At 50.0% G+C, this 16,300-nt stretch overlaps 2 protein-coding genes across 3 annotated transcripts; one reads left to right on the forward strand and one right to left on the reverse strand.

The window, feature by feature from the left end:
• Nucleotides 1-291: 291 nt before the first annotated feature.
• On the reverse strand, nt 292-15,864 carry MYBL2 (MYB proto-oncogene like 2). Of its 2 annotated transcripts, none has more exons than XM_015881410.2 (14): nt 15,750-15,864; nt 13,136-13,229; nt 11,965-12,036; nt 11,489-11,581; nt 10,079-10,299; nt 9,758-9,914; nt 8,913-9,182; nt 7,733-8,119; nt 6,405-6,544; nt 5,323-5,422; nt 4,611-4,724; nt 3,931-4,047; nt 3,086-3,232; nt 292-1,044 (listed from the first exon to the last, which is right to left on the reverse strand). In XM_015881410.2, exons 3-14 carry the CDS (start codon nt 12,019-12,021, stop codon nt 916-918), a joined length of 1,932 nt encoding a protein of 643 aa, XP_015736896.1. In that variant the 5' UTR covers nt 12,022-12,036; nt 13,136-13,229; nt 15,750-15,864; the 3' UTR covers nt 292-915. The 2 variants fall into 2 exon arrangements, with proteins under 2 accessions (XP_015736896.1, XP_015736895.1); XM_015881409.3 differs by lacking the exon at nt 15,750-15,864 and adding an exon at nt 13,698-13,777.
• Nucleotides 13,876-15,595, forward strand: LOC107322882 (uncharacterized). Its single transcript, XM_085520201.1, has one exon. The coding sequence runs from the start codon at nt 14,686-14,688 to the stop codon at nt 15,349-15,351; it is 666 nt and encodes a 221-aa protein (XP_085376327.1). The 5' UTR covers nt 13,876-14,685; the 3' UTR covers nt 15,352-15,595.
• Nucleotides 15,865-16,300: the final 436 nt, after the last annotated feature.

Genomic DNA, 16,300 nt, shown 5'->3' on the forward strand with positions numbered 1-16,300 from the left:
TTAACTGTTAATCCCCACCAGTTATTTTAATAGCTGAGCACTCTGTTCAGCTGATCAGCCTCCTCCACACAAGGAACACTGATCCAGAAGCTGAGGTCTGCACTGCAGAGGCTCCTCAAGGCCAGAGGCTCCCAGCAGCTCTCCAATAAGGCTGCAGCCACTCTGACCTGCCTCAGAAATGCTGCAGTCCACAGCATGCTCTGCTGCTTCTTGACACCCCTACACAGCACTGCCTCCCCTCTGCACATTGTGAGGCCCCAGGCAGAGTCAAAGCAAGACTGAACAACAGGGTGTTGTTAGCACCATTGTTTATTTCCAGAGGGAGCAAGTCCCTGGGAAGAAGCACCCGCTGCTCCCATTGTGCAGCAATGGCAGTACAAACAGCCACACAGGGTTGGCCAGCTCCAAATGCAAATCAACCCAAAGCACATCGCCCATGACAGCACATCATCTTCATCCTAGAAGCAAGGAGGAGCCACCATCCCCTGCAGAAAGCCAGATGAGGAGACACATGGGAACCTTAACAAGAGCCATTCCCAAGGAACCAGAACAGCCAGCATGAAATCCAACAGCCTTCAAAGTCTGTTTCCAATGCATGATACGCGTGCTGCTTGAAGGTGAATCAGCTTCCTATGCTTGTGGAGCCCAGGTCTTGCTGAGTGCTCTTGCTGTCAGTTCTCCACCCATCCCTCATTTACCTTTCCACAGGGATTCCAGAACTTGTATCCGACATTATAGCCAGCAGTTAACTCAATTTATTACAATACAGATCTAACCTGGGAATAGAAGGAAAAAATTCACCCCTACACGCTACGGCCTTGCAGAGGATTTTTTCCACCCCTCCAACTTCGTAGTTCCCTCCTCTTCTTTTATAACAAGATGTAAAACATAAAATAAAAAGAGCAGAACAATCCTTCACGATAAGATTAAGGTCCTTGATGTGTGACTTTGTTTCAGCATGCCCAAGAACTGTCGTGCTTTCTCCTGCATGAAGAGTTGGTCTCGGGTTCCACCACAGGCCACCGCTTTCCAAGCCCTGGTCATCTATGAAGGGAAAAGAAAGAATATGTACAACACAGTCCAGGGAAAGGAGGGTGCTGAGGGTTAGTGAGACAAACACAATGTTGACATACTGTTTTAAAACAACGTGCATAAATAAAAACTATCTGCTCCCCAGGAAAAATAAAAACCTCAAGCTTGAGGGGTTATGTTCAGCAGTTTCCCATTGCAGAACCACTCATAGACTTCTTTAGGGCTTTCCCCCTTGTCTTGGGACCAAAAGCCCAGAGAACAAGCCCACTAAGCTTCACTGGGCTGAACAGAGCCTGGAGGGATGAAAGGAATTCACCAGCAGCTTCCAGGTTTATTGCCAACCAGCTCAACTCCTATGGAAGCTGCTCAGCCCCAGACCTTGAAGGGTTGGATTGGTCAGAAAGACCATCCATCCTTAGTAGCAATTTGGTGCCTGTAGCTTCAACAAGGCCTCACACAGCACAGGAAGAGCTGGAAAATAAAAATCAGCTGTGCTTCAGTCACTGTGTAAAGCAAGAGCCCCCATGACATGCTTTGCTATGCTAGGAAAACCCTCTGCATAACCTCTGATAAATGCAGCAAAACAATATATACTGCCCTCAACTGGAAGTAACCGTTTATGTGTAGGGCAAAGAACTGGAGTTTGATGAGCGGTATTTGCTAACAGCAATGCCCCGTGCAGACACAGCATGGTTTTGGGGATAATTTAGGTTCAGCTCACAGCTAAGTGAGGTTTCTTAATCTATAGCTGCCACTGTTGGCAGCGCAAGTCTGGTACAACAAATCCCAAGAACCCAGCAACACCACAGGCAGCTCTGCTGTCTTTGGGCAATGGGATTTCTCAGAACACCTGTACTCTGTCATCACACAAGCTGCCTTACTGCCACCCTCAAGTCACTTCCAGAGCTTTATTTATATGGATCTATTAGCACTCAGAGCAATACAGCTCTACCTAGGACAGGAGGAGAAATTGAAGTGTTTAAGTGGGGTCTATTTTGAGAAGGGGAAGGAATTACACTGGCAGGAAAGTACTTATTTGTCAGAAAGAGCTTTCACAACAGACAGCTCTAATCCAGAGACAGATGCTCTGTTTATCTGAAGACAGAGCCAAGGCTGCACTGTGAAGACTGCACCTGGGCCCTTCCTAACATCTGAAAACATCTCTGTGCTTGCCCCCAGCTGTGGTTTCACTCCTCACCAAGGAAAACGTGTATTTCCATCCTACCAGAGAGTTTCCACGACTCAGCCCAGACAAACACCTGCAAAAACCATACCCTTCTCCAAGGCACCCCACCAAATGAAGCAGGGATCCAATTCTTTTAATGCACTACCGTCTGAAACTACATCAACTGGTGAAGAGTTTACAAAGAACACAACCTTTTATGTCCCAAAGGTTAAATAACTCTAAGGTCAACAGCCCTTAAAAGCACCAATCTCAGCACATGTTATGAGTTATGCTTGAAAGACAAGTAAACATCATGTGCTGGAGCTCAGTAATGCCACTGTTCAGGTAAATGGCAGGACAAAGGCAGCCCATGCTGTCTGTGGCACACAGATTTTACCACAACCTAGAAATATCCCTCAAAGGGGTGAGAAATGCCTTTTTGGTACTTATATTGTGCCTTGTAGAGTTGTTACAGTCAGAGAAACAAAAAAGATTAACCTACTGCTGTCCATCCAAGGAGTGATTCCTGAAAAAGTAGTTTACTTCAGTGCTGGGTTAGTCTAAATCCCTTGATGGGCTGAGACAGGACACAGATTCCCAGGAAGAAATCCAGGGCCCTGGGTGCAGGCCACAGCTCTGATGAGCCATGGGGATTTGAGTTCCAGCAGAAGGGCAGGTTTGCAAAGAAAGTGGAGGGAGCTGCAGTAATGACACTGCTAGTTCAGCATCTCCAAACCTGGGTACCAAGACAGCTCTGACAGCATACAGATATCCACACAGGAGCATACTATGTTCCTCTTGAACTCACCACCATAATTCTCCTCCTGAAGAACAGGGGCAGCACTATAAGCTGACCTGCTGATGGAAGGGAGCAGCTGCAGGGCTTACCGGTGCTGGAGGTCTGAAATGGCTTGGCATTTTCCTGTAGGACATTTTCTCTGACTGCACTTGCACAAAGGCTCTGTTGAGCAAACCAGAGTCATTCTTCCTGTTTGAGGAGGAAAGGTTCAAGGATCTTGACAGGAAATTCAAAGGCTGCAAAACGGAAGAAAATTATATAAAGAAAAAAGTTGATTTGCACTAACAGTGCTGATACTTGTCATGGCCAAAAGGTCAACTAACAAATCCCAGCAATTCATCCACACATTATAAGGCAGTCGTAAGTGGCAAAGTCAACACTGCTTTGCACTAGATTTCTTTGGAGATCTTACTAACCAAAACAGCCTTGCAAAGAAAAAGAACATATAGCTATAAGATAAGAAATAAGTAACTGCCAGAACACAGCCTTTGTCTTCTGAGATGAAGAAGACCCCTTCTCACCCCTGCAGCCAGCCAAGGAAACCTCTAAGGATGGGAACACATAAGGCTCCTCCCCATCCCACAGGTAGAAAAGCAGCTGGGTAGTAAGTCAAACCACAAAGGAATTCACAACTCCTTCTGCAGGCAGCTTTTTCACAAGAATTTCTGTTCATCCAGAGCCTTTAATCTTCAGTCCGTGACTCAACCTACAACCCCTACACCATTCTTGAACTCTGGATCCCACAGCCCTTGATTGCTAGTGTTAAAACAAAACCTATTTCTGCTGTTTTGAAGGGCTAAAGGTCCCATACTTGCTAAAGACAGAAAATGAAAGCAGTAGTGGTGCTAGCACAACACACATCTCAGCAGCTAAGTTTGCCTCTCAGCCCTGCTACAGTCAGTTCTACCCCTGCTCTGACTGCAGCACTCCTCACCTGGGTTCTTTTGAAACAGATAGTTTTGGGGAGGGCTGGCATATTTTGTGTCATATCTTCATCCACGATATCCAGCGCCAGTGACTTCCGGACCTTCTTAATGGGACTCCTACGCAACTGGTGAACACAAATACAAGTGTGAGTATGAATCAACTCAGTGAATTCCCATCTTAAGGGCCAAGGGTGCATTCCAAGCCCACAAACCCCCCTGTATCTGCATTGCACTAGCACCTCAAAAAGACACATTGCCTCCTTCCCCACCACAGGGCACAGCAGCGTCTAGTGTTCCCCACACTGGCACTAAGAGACACTGATTTAGAAGGGGAAACTCCTTCCAGCAGGAGGGGAACATCACATCACCTGGGCATACAGAGCCAAGAGACTTTTGGGCCCGTGGAGCCCAACTTGCCACAAATGTTTGAGGACTGCCCTAAGTCTTTCCTTGCATGTTAGGGAGACAGCATCTCTTGGCACAGCCCTGAGTTCTGCATAAACCAGGCCACAGCTGGCAGTATTTTAAGCAGGCCTCAGGCATACAAGCAGATTCACTCACTAAAAGGCAACAACAACACACTGAAAAACTTTTTGGCATAAATAGTAGGATGAACAGAGCCAGCAAAAGCAGCTCTCAACAGCACAGGGCAGCCCAAAAACAGATACTGAAAGCGAAACCACTTCACCCCTTGTTTCCTTTTCTGTTTCTCAGGCTTCACATCATCCTCAATAATAAGTTCAATGCCAGCTTCACTTCGGAGCACCTCTTTCAAGTCTTCTTCCAGGTGAGGAGTCTGGGGCTGATGCAAGGAAGGAGAAAGAGCACAAGACTGTCACAGTTTGTACATCAGGCAGACTTAGAATTCCCTCAGTGGATAATGGGGCCAGGGTAACCCACAGGAGCTAACAGTGGGAAGACAAACATTACAAATTATTTACTTCCCAGCAGGAAAAGATGTATTTCTGTTAGCTTGACAGATTGACAGGATCTCCAGGCAAGGGAGACTCTTACCAGCTGAACCCCAGATGTGCCATTGTGTACTGAAGGCACAGTATACTTGACACTGCTATCCCCCCATATTAAGTCCTCGTTAGAGATTTAGGGATGTAATGTTTCCTTGCTTTCCCTCAAGGTCACAAATAACCAAGCACTGAGGCCATATTCAAAAGCTGTTTTGGGTTTGGAGTTTTTTCTTTGCTCCTTTGCCAAGGAGCTAGAAGTCCTGTAGCTACTTACCATGACACACTTGGTATGACAAGGTCTCCATCCCCCTTATCTCAGCCCAGCATTACCAAAACTGAACCATGTTGCTACTCAAATAATGGCTGGCTCACAGCTCTGCTGCAATCTACCCCATGCAAAGCCATCAGCAAGCAACAGACCTGTCCAGTACGTACCAAAGGCCTAATTGGTCCATATTTTTCCAGGGCATTTTTGAAAGGTGTTGGGGTGTGTGGAGTATTGTCCACCACATATTTCTGATCTGGTGTGACAAACCTGGCGGTAGAGAAGTAAAAAAAAACTAAGAATCAGATATGCTGTAAATCACAAAGCAAACCCCATCCTTCCACTCACACTACACAAACCACCCGCAGAGTCTCACATGGTGACTGCAGAAGCCATATGTCTGGCTGGGGCATTCCTGGGACGTATGAAGGGCCAAAGGCTACCAAGGAACCTTCAGTAAGGAAAATATCTTAGAAATACCAGCTATGCTTCTCCACTCTGCCAGCTACCAAGCACCCTTATCAGAAAGTTGTACAACACCTGCAATACTGGCATGACAGATCCCTGCAGGCCAGCGCTACTTTGCAGTGCTTCTGCTAGCAGAGTTCCTCATGGCCAGCCAGAGCTTTGTGACCAGTGGAAATCCTGGTGCAATTACACTTGGAGCATCCAAGCCAGTTCACACCAATGGGATGTGGTTGCTGCCCTGGGCCCACACCAGTTTTGCTAGCACAGCCAGCACCTCCACAAACTGTGCTGCAACAGTATAGTGACATGCAGAGACAGGCCAGCCAGCAGAACACTCCCTGGGCAGGACACCCTCTCTCACTGGGCTGGGATGGTGCCTCAAGATCATTGCCCTGGACTGTCCCACAGTTCAGAGGGTGCAGAGCTAAAGGGAAGGGGACCTGAACAGCCCTTGTTGAAAAGACCAAATCTCTTCGCAGCTGGCAGAGGGCTCACAGCATGGCAATGCTTCCCAAAGACGCGCACAGAAGGCAGCAGCTGACCACACAGCTGAGCACAACAGCAGTCATTTGGCTGAGGTCCCAGCCAGATGGGACACTTGTTCCCTGCAGCTCACAGAGGAGCTGTCTTTGAGTGCCACATTGATTTAAGGAAATTCCCCAGCCTGCCTTGTCACTCTCAGTAGTGCCAGCAATGGGGAACGTTTGTTTGTCTTGAATCAAACTCCTGTGTGAAAAAGGACAATGCTCAGGTTGGGATGGGAAAGAAGAAATACAGGACTTACGCTGAGTTTTTCTGGAGCAGAGGAGTCTTGTCCCTGTGCAGAGGGGTGGTGACAATCACCTTCTGACTGCACACAGGTGTGGAGGTAAGAGATGGGTTCTCCAGTTCTAGTGTATCCTGTTTGGTCCAAAAGTTTAAGAACTGCGTAACATAGGTAAGAAAGAGGAAAACAGTCAGTCTCAAACTTCCCAACATGGTGTCCAGCGGCTAAAGTGGGTTCTTTACAGTAGATTACACAAGAAAGCACCCAGACAGATTTTGAAGGAGAGTCTACAACTCCTATGGGCAGCATGTTTCATAGAGAAAATATTTTCCTCATACTCATATGGAGCTTCCTATGTTCTCAGATTAATTCCAGGCATCTCAGCTTCTCATTGCAGAACTGTACTATTCAGGTCTCACTTTAATTCCCCAGTTCTTGATGGCCTCGTATTCAAGGTTGATTTGAATCTGGGTATCACTGCCCTATGGTGCTCTACCACGTTCCACCGAGGACAGCAGAAACACCAGAAATATAAAGTCCTGGAAGGTTCAGCTAGTGGCACAGGGGGGCAGTGTGTGAATGACAGAGAAGCTGTAGAAGTTTTGCTAGATGGCACAGAAGCGCAGCAGGATTTATCCTGTCTTACTGACAGAACTTCACTGTGTCAAGATAGGAATCAAGAGGTCTGAATGCCATAGCACTGCAGTAAGGCATTTGTTGTGAGACCAGGTATGGATGCTACCACAGTCATAGTAAAGATGGGAAAGTCCTAAGCTTACTTTGTAACAAAGACAAGGCCCATGAGTACATCCCTGTGCCATCAACTCACAGATGTGCACCAGCAGATGCTGTCCACACAGATGACAGTGCTAAAAATAAGGAAGAAAAGCAACATGCACTGTCACAGCACTGCTATCCCCTGCCAGTAATGCCCACACACAGCACCCTGGACAAGGAAGCACTGTGCTCTCTCCTGCAGTAGGCAGGTGCAGATCTGCACAGCAGTGCTCCCTCCTCATAGCAGGCACTTGGCCTTATCCATCATACAGGGTAACTGGGCTTGGCCTGTGCTGCAAGCACTCCAGCTGAGGGAATCACAGTCTGCTGCTCTCGCAGAAAGAGCAGCACTGAAGACAAGCAGCGTCAGAATCAAACACTGCACCCTGTTTTACCAGAAACACATGCATAACCTATGCACTGGAACTGCCTAATACAAGAGAGGAGAAATACAAAGATGGCAGAGATGATGAGATTACAGTATTAAGGCAAAGCATTGACATTGCTTACTAGTTCACAGACAAACCCAAGCGGAGGAGCCCAGGCTGGCCAGCGCCACTGTTCTGTACCTGAGATGGAGAGAAGGGCAGTGTCTTGACAGGGGTGCTCTTAGGCGTCATGCTGTTGCAGGAGTCAAGGAAGGAGAGGCTGGTGCTGGGGGCATTCTCCGTGACAGGGGATAGGGAGATTTTCCTCTTCTTCTGCCTCTTCAGCACAGAGGGCGGCGTGCCAAAGCTCACCTCCGCATGTGGTGAAATGGGGATGAGTTCCCCCTTGCTGCTCTTGCTCAGATCGGAGATGGTGTCGCCATCCAGGCGGTACTCAGTCACGTTGGGTAGGGATGGAGTTGGTTTGCTGGGCGTTTGCCGCACTGGGCTGTTACTACTGCTGCTGCTGCCTGCAGAGGGTTCCTCAGGCAGGTCAAATTGGGTCAGGTCACACCATCCATCTGGGTCCTGCGTACAAGAGAAGCCATCAGAACCAGCCCAGGAAAGAAAGCTGGGCAGCTGGCTGGTGTAAACAGAGAGGTTAGCTGGGAGGTGAAAAAAGCAGGTGTGCAAGACTGCGCTGCTTTTTGCAAGGAGCCTGGTTACAGAATAACTGAAGCTCTCTGTCCTTTGCAGTCAGCACAGTTGAGAACCAGACCACAAACCTGATCCAGCTGAAAGCTGTTCATGCATAGGGCAGTTTTTTCTCTTTACGCTGGGTTGGTTTCCCAGTTCAGTTCACAGTGCACAGCTGCAACACACAGCTGCAATACACACAGGGGGCAAAACAGAAGTGGCCAGGGACAGAGTATGAAAAAGGTGACTGTTGCCAAACTTGGTCACACCAAAATGGGTGGGCACAGGGCTATTCTGTAAAGCAGGTTGCTGTAAACAGATGAAAAATAGCCAGAGCCATTCACAGCTCAACCCCATCAATACAAGTACCATTCAAACAGGCCTCTAAGAATGCACAAATTGGCCATTAAGCCTTGGGCACAAAGTCCTTCTTTACAGGTGTGAATATTTCACAGATAATCAGCTCATAAACCAGGTTGCAAAGATATTTCCCTTTATTGGCTGCAAAGTGTCCTGAAAATGAATTAATCTGGAGGCTAAACTAAAGGAATCCATACAACTTTCCTCAGGATACCTGTGGTGATAAGCAAGGTGACCCAGCGAGCTCACTCAACAGAACAGTGGTGGAAATCAGGTCCTATAAGTCTCACTCCACTAGCTGGCGGAGCAAAGGTGTGTTACTTACAGATTCAATCATGTCCAGAGCTTCATTTAATGCTGGGACAGATGTAGGACACAAATAATTGGCAGCTTCGACGACCCACTTGTACGGAGATGCAACAGATGCTGAGGCATCCTCAGGCACCACATCATCTGAGGTTCCTTCCCCGTTGTGCTCAGCCAGGTCGGCAGCTGGCAGCTCTGAGGGTAACTCCTGCAAACCCGTCACCTCCTCATCGCTGACATCCTCTTCCTTTATTTCAGAGATATCAACCGGCCAGTTTGGCACAATGGTCTTCAAACAGACAAGAAAGAAAGTGCAGCCATTAGCAGAAACCAAGTGAACAAGATCAAATCCAAGGCCACAAGCACAGATCCTTGGGCCCACCCCGTTCCTCCCGCTTTCATGGAATCACAGAATGGCCTGGGTTAAAAAGGACCACAATGATCATCCAGTTTTAACTCCCCTACCGCATGCAGGGTCATCAACCACCAGACCAGGCTGCCCAGAGTCACATCCAGCCTGGCCTTGAATGCCTCCACAGCCTCCTTGGGCAACCTGTTCCAGTGCATCACCACCCCCTGGGTGAAAAACTTCCTCCTAATATCCAACCTAAACCTCCCCTGTCTTAGTTTAAAACCATTCCCATTAACAACTTTCCTAACAGCCATTTGGACCATCCTACATCCCTGTTCTCCTTCAATGCTCTGTCCCATACACCACCTGAAGGAGCCCATACAAATTAAGAGGACTATTTAACTGAGTTAATGCAAAGACAGCATTAGAGGCAGTAGCAGGGTGACTGACCAGCTCTGATGCACGTTAGCAGAGCAGAGATGGACCCAACAGCCCACATACTTGTGCAGTACCTGGCTCCCAGCTCTTGTTCCACTTTGGCTCTCATTGTCATCCACTTCCACTAGCAAGTACAGTGGCTGGGACTCCTTTGTTTCATTGAGGAATCCTCCTGTATCCACTTTGCGCTTGATGGTGGAGTTCCAGTGATTCTTCACAGCATTGTCAGTCCTGCAGAGAAAGCAAAAGAAAACAATAAGTTATTATTATCAGCAGCCTTAAAGCACAGCTAACAATTCCTGTGAGCTCCCCAGCCTCATCCTGTGAGACCAACACATGATCTCCACAAGCCACCCAGCTCTGAAGGTACCAGTGAGCAAAGACATCCATCCTACCTCCCAGGCAGCAGTTTGGCAATCTCAGCCCAGCGATTCCCCAGAACCTTGTGGGCCTCAAAAATGATGCGATCCTCCTCCTCTGTCCACGAGGATTTCTTAACCTCAGGATTCAAGTGGTTATGCCAGCGTTCCCGGCACTGCTTCCCTAAGCGTCCTTTCAGGTGCTTGGCTATCAGAGTCCATTGTTTGGTGCCATATTTTTTAACCAGTTCAATTACCTTGGAAGAAAACAGGAAGGAAATCAGGAAATGAGACAATCAATACAGGTGTTGCTTTGCATTTCACCTTTGTTGGGACCGGGTACAAGAAGACAAAGAAGGATCCAATAAGTCAAAAACACTGGAGGGTCCCAGCACTGACACATGACACTGTCAGCAACAGGTGAAAAACATTTCCGTGAGCAACAATACAACCAAAAGCCTGGAAGAGGCAGTTTTCATGCAGCCATTTTACCACTTGACACCTATGGATGTAGATGATGGCTCACATAAGACTAGGACAGAGACAGGCAGATGCAGTGAGGAACAAGTTAGAGCAAAGCACCAGGTACCATGTGCTCCAAGGCTCCTCTGCCTTCCTCTCTTCCCAAGAACCTGGCTGCATGAAAAGAGCTTTCACCGTGCCTATATTACTGCCTGCTGGGACAGCATGGCACAGCCATCCTTTAGCAGAGGGTACAGCCCCTGGAGAGGACACAACCTGCAGTTTCATGCCCCACTAATGCCACAACACGTGGTGCAAGCACAAAGCAAAAATGAGCAAAATTCACTTAAAAGCCATCTGCTTGGCAATTTCCTCTTCACCTAGGGCCTTTACACGTTGGCCTAAAGCTCAGTGCAAATGCTTCCAGGTAGGGAATCTTTTCTGGCTGGCCTGAAATAAATCCATGCAACAAAGCAATGTAACATAACATGCTGCTCGCAGTGTTTATCCTGCCAATATCTCAGAGAGGAGGCCAGATGACTCCAAAAGAGCACTTTTACCCTCTCCAGCAGTGCTTAGCTGAAAAGTGCAGGTAGCAGGTGCACCACAGATCTTGCTCACAGGGTCCATAACTAACACTCCTATTGCAGACTGACTGCCTAGGGCAGACAAATGGGCCACAGATACCCACATTCAAGGATCTGGAGAGTTTGCAGTGCAAAACTATCCAGCTTCAAAAAGCTGGAGTCTGGCTTGGCCATGATGGCAGTGGGTATCAGGACTAGGTTGGCTGGCAGACAGGACATAAAGAGGGGAAAGTAGGAGGCAACTGCTCTGCTGTAAGAAGGTAGAAGGGCATCGTTATAAGCTTCCTCAGGAAGTGTTTGATGTAACACAGATAGAAAGCTGTCTAGGTCCGACACCTCCACTTTGTTGACAGAGGGTCAAAGTCCAACGCTCAGACCCTGTCCTTGCCTGACTTACCTTTTGGTCTTCCTCTTTGGTCCAAGGGCCCTTAACCAAGTCTGGATTCAACACCCTCAGCCACCGGTACTGACACTGCTGGTCACTGCGGTTCTGGGGAAAGGAATCAGAGCAGATATACATTAGACTGGAGGCTCCAAAAACCCCTGTAGAAACACAGCAGTCCTCACACACACAGTCTGCAACAAGGAAAAACTACAGATGCACAGAGAATGCATGCTATGGATATAGTACAGGGTACTGGGTATAGAATACAAGGACTGGAATCCCAATGTCTCACTCCAGCTCCCAATAAACTCACACCCTCTAAGCAAGAAGGATGTGTCATCCTGCCCTAGAGGAGCACTAAATTTGTTCAACAGTAGCAGCCACAGAACAAAGTGCCAAGGTGTTGCAAGGAGACAGCCAGTGCCCTGAGCACAAGAAACAGCATGCAAACAACACTACAATTCCCAACCAGGCAAAGGGGCACTTACAGGAAAGTGACTGGCCAGGAACTTCCAGTCATTCTGTCCATAATGTCTTACTAACATCTTCAGCTGCTCATCCTGCAAGGAACAAAGACATCCACTTTCACATACACTGAGCAAAATATGTCACAGTCATCACTCTGGAAGCAACAACATCAAGATATGTTAGATATTCAGATATTTATTAATCCTTGAGCTTTTTATGTCTGCATTACAAGGAAGAGGATACTTAAGTTCTTTATCAGTGTCCCAGTGCACAGAAGCCAGTGGGAACACATTTGGTTGAGAGCTCTGTACTAGGGCAAGTTCCTGGTGTGTGCATGAGAGCAGAGTACAATACAAACCCAGTTGCTGTGGTCACATACAGGCCCACACTGAGTTTAGTTCAAACTATGCAGTCAGAGCTACCTGCTTATCCAGCCCCAGTATGTCCCTGACCAGGCAGCCTATCTCCCAGCTCTCATACTGCCTTTGCCTGGCCAAAGAGACCAACTGTTTTAAGTACATCACCACTAACCAGGCAGCCCGCTGCCTTTCTACACTGATAGTTCTACAGCACTTCTCTCACAAACCCTACACTACAGGGCTTCCTTGCCTGAGGGCAAGGAAATGAAAGATCTTGTGGGTGGGCAAACAAAGGTAAGAAACAACCTCCCTGCCCAACACAAGCCCAAGATTTTGATCTCTGCCCAAAGGCCACTCTTACTCCATATTCAGAGCTCAAGGAAAATGAAATGTTTTGTAGTTTTTCACAAAATAAAAAGACTATGAAGGGACCAGAAGAAATGCAGAAAAAACGCCAACTCATTTCAGGCTCTTTGCCACAATCCTAAAGGTCCCAGCCCTGTCCACATTGACTTCAGAAGAGGGCATGTGCACTGCATGAATCAGCTCCAGGCCTCTGCCACCCTCTAGCAACTGCTGCAGGCAGCTGATAGCTTGCTGTAGGCCCAGGTGCTGAAGTAGTCAGAGCTCTTTGCTCCCCAGGCTTCAAACTCACCTGACCTTCCTCTCATCAAGGCCTCAGCAAAACAGACAAAGGGCCTTCCCCAGCAATGAGACACTGTGAGTGGGTGTTGTGGCAGCAGGCAAGGAGCAGGATAAGGTGCTCACACTAAAGGCCTACCCAAACTCTACCAATAGCCCTATGAGCAGTGGCTGCCCGGCCCTCACTCACCTCCTCCTGCGTCCACTTGACCTTGCACCTGCCATCCCGCTGCTCGGGCACATCCGAGTCGGTGTCCTGGCAGTGTAGCTCATCCTGATCCTCACTGCAGAGCAACAAGCAGAGCGTTATTGCCTCCTCTGGGCAAAGCACAGCACTCCCCCCACACACCCGGCCTGCAGAGCCCTGACCTCCAGGACCCCTCCGTGTGCGGGCCAACCCCACATTAACACAGAGAAAGGACAATCCTTTGGTTCCAGCCCATCAGTGAGGGCTCCGTGAGCCCAGGCCCCGCGCCACCCCCCTCCATACAGCTCCCCCAGCCCTATTCGTTACTGCTGGGGCACAGAGGGCACCAAAGCAGCACACAGTGAAGCTCCCACAAGGCCGGGACCGCTCTCAGCCACCGGGCCCAGCCTGAAGGCATCACGAAGAGGCGGGCGGCGGGCCGGGCTCTGCTACCCCATCCATCCACACCACTCAGGGACACCGAAACCGCAGGACCCCATAGACCACAGCCTCCCCCCCATTGAGAAGACACGGAACCATCCGCACCCCGGGGGGCTGCACTCACCCTCGGTTGCGGCGCGCCATGGCGGCGGGGCCGGGCGGCGGCGGCGGCACTTTCCTATCTCGCGCCAACGGCTGCCCCCCACCCCGCGCGGGGCCGGGCCGCGCATGCGCACAAAGTCAGCACCGCACAAAGACGCGCGCGCGGGAGGGCGCCCTCCCGCCTGAGTGCGGCCACCACAGTGCGGGGCAGCACCAGAATGAGCCATCACCGCCCTAATGCCGGACTAACAGAATTAACCCAACTAACTTGCAGCCCTCCCCCCTCCCAAGTGATTTTAATGAGAGAATTAGCCCGTTAATTAATCCCCAGCACTATAAAAGCGCTCTGAGCAGCGCTAGTTAAAGGAAGAGCTGCGATCCTGAAAGAAGCCTCTGTAGGAGCTAACGGCAAGTAGTGCTTGTCTTATTGCCCAGGTATTTCTCTGTATAGATGCTATTTAAGGTTTCATTTAAGGATGTTTCCCTTTGGGATGATCATATAACTGTCCTAAGTAATCTAGGGAGCTTTCTGCTGTGGCTCTTGAAGCTCCACATGATGTGATATAGATATTATGTGATTTAGGTATGATGTAATTTAGGATGCTGTAGTGTCCCCAGGTCACCCTGGTATAGCTGTGTCTTTAAGAGCTCTATGCTACCCCTATTGGGATGTAGCCCGGCTCCACCTGGGATAAATGCTCTCCTGACCTCAGGAATGGAGATAGAGCCTTTCTGATGGCCACCTCAGTGTCCCCTGCAGCAGAGATGCTTCGAGGCCCCTCATACACAAAGCTAAGAGCAGCACTATGCAGGTTGAGTGAGCTCAAACCTAGGGGTGCTGCCTTGCCCCATACTCAGCAAGGGGCCTGAAAAATCATTCCTTGGTGCTGTGGTTTGGGCCCTGTGTCCCGTTAGGAAATGGGGTGGGGAGGGTGCCCTGCCTGGATCTGAAGGGCTGCCCTTAAACTGCGTGTTCCAACAGGGACTCCTGGTTTCGCCAGCCCTGCGCCATGCCGTCCTCTCAGCAGCACAGCACCCTGACCATTAAGGACCTGCTGGACAATGGATTTGTGGCCGGTGCCTCTGGACATACCCACTTCTCTCCTGTGTACAGCTACTACTTGGACTCCAGTAGTGCCCCGAAGCAGAGTACCTGGGAGCTGCTGGCAGATGTGGACACCACGAGGGGCAGCCCTGTGTGTATGGTGGCACAGCCCATGGGCAGTGGAGTGAGGGCTGGCCTGGGCTCCTCAGACCTCAGCTTCCTCTCCTTCTGCAGGAGCCCTTCCAGCCCTGCCATCCTCAACCTGTCAGCTGTGCCCTGTGAGCTGCCTGCAGGGCCTGGCTCCTTGTTGCATGTAACATCAAGGAACACCTCCACACCGTGCAAAGCTGGGAAGCGCCTCAAAGAGAGAGCGCTGTCCCACAGCACGGAGCTGCTGAGTGACCTGCTGTCCCCTGGGAAGCCCCCAGCATTCAGGTGGGAGATCTCAGACATCAAGCCCCCTCTGGATGCCAGCCTGCCCCTCGACGTGAGCTTGCTGGGGTGCTCCAAGCTGGACACGTCGCTGCTGGGCACCCCTGTAGTGCTCCCTGTATGCTGGCCCAGGAGGGACGTGGCTCTGCTCCCTGAGGCCCAGCTGGGTGATATGGAGCCTGGCTCTCAGGCCCCGTGATGACTCTCAGCACTGACTGTGGTGTCTCCGATCACCTCCATACCAAAGAACAGAGTGCTCTCAGCTTTGTGGCCGTGCTGCTGTGGGGTAACACGGTGAAATCTTTCTCTTCAGCGGGAGGTGACTGCGGTGAGAAGCTGATGGCAGAGCCCTACGAGCTGCAACCCACAGCCTCCAGCCCAGCTCCCCGCTCCTATATCCTACTGCTGTCTTTTGTATTAAGGTAATAAAGCTTTAAACTTCCTCCTCCGCTCCTTTCCGCAGGCCGGGCCTCGCTCGGCGCCCTCCACCCCCTTGGGCTCGTTCTGACGGAGCGCGAAATCCCTCGGCCCGGCCCAGCGCCACCCCGCCCCAAGATGGCCGGCCCGGCCCCGCTGCCGCCCGCCCCGCGGCGTTACCTGCTCCGCGGCCCCGTTGGCTTTGCGGGAAGAAGCGCCGCATCGTGCCCTTGTCGGCCCTGTTGTCAGAGCCGGGCGGCGGCCTGGCCCGCGGGTATGTGCCGGGTTGGGGCTCGGGATCCCTCTTCTGGCACGCGAGGAGAAGCACAGGCAGAGCGCGGCCTGGGGCTGCCAGCTGTGAGCTCCGAGCCCCTGCAGCTGCTGCTCTTCCCACCTCATGTTTCCACTCTTTTATCTCTAAATATCGCTAACACCAACTTTCAGGGCGTTTACAGGTTGCTGATGAAGCACTACTGCTTCTCCTCATCTTTCAGGTATGAAAGAAGTGGTAAAATACTACATGAGAGTAAAAGGGGAGAGTAACTTGTACCCGGTTTTGTCAACAGCAGCACCTGTTGAGCCCAGGGTTAACCCGGCTGGGTACCTACATTCCCATGGGTTGGAACTACATGATCCTTGAGGTCCCTTCCAACCCAGGTCATTCTGTGATTGGTGAGCTTCACTTATTGAAAGCCTTCATTGGATCAAACTCCTTCAAGCATCTGTGAGTC

The sequence above is a fragment of the Coturnix japonica genome, chromosome 19 (assembly GCF_054131305.1).
Source record: "Coturnix japonica strain WE chromosome 19, WE-NBRP24, whole genome shotgun sequence".
NCBI lineage: Eukaryota > Metazoa > Chordata > Aves > Galliformes > Phasianidae > Coturnix > Coturnix japonica.

Coding starts and splice junctions, on each gene's coding strand:
- LOC107322882 (XM_085520201.1), top strand. CDS start 14,686: ATGCCGTCCTCTCAGCAGCACAGCACCCTGACCATTAAGGACCTGCTG.
- MYBL2 (XM_015881409.3), bottom strand. CDS start 13,717: ATGGCGCGCCGCAACCGAGG. Junction 9,183..9,757: donor GAACAAGAGCTGGGAGCCAG/GTACTGCACAAG, acceptor GTCTGTTTGAAG/ACCATTGTGCCAAACTGGCC. Junction 1,045..3,085: donor ATTTCAGACCTCCAGCACCG/GTAAGCCCTGCA, acceptor TTCCCTTCATAG/ATGACCAGGGCTTGGAAAGC.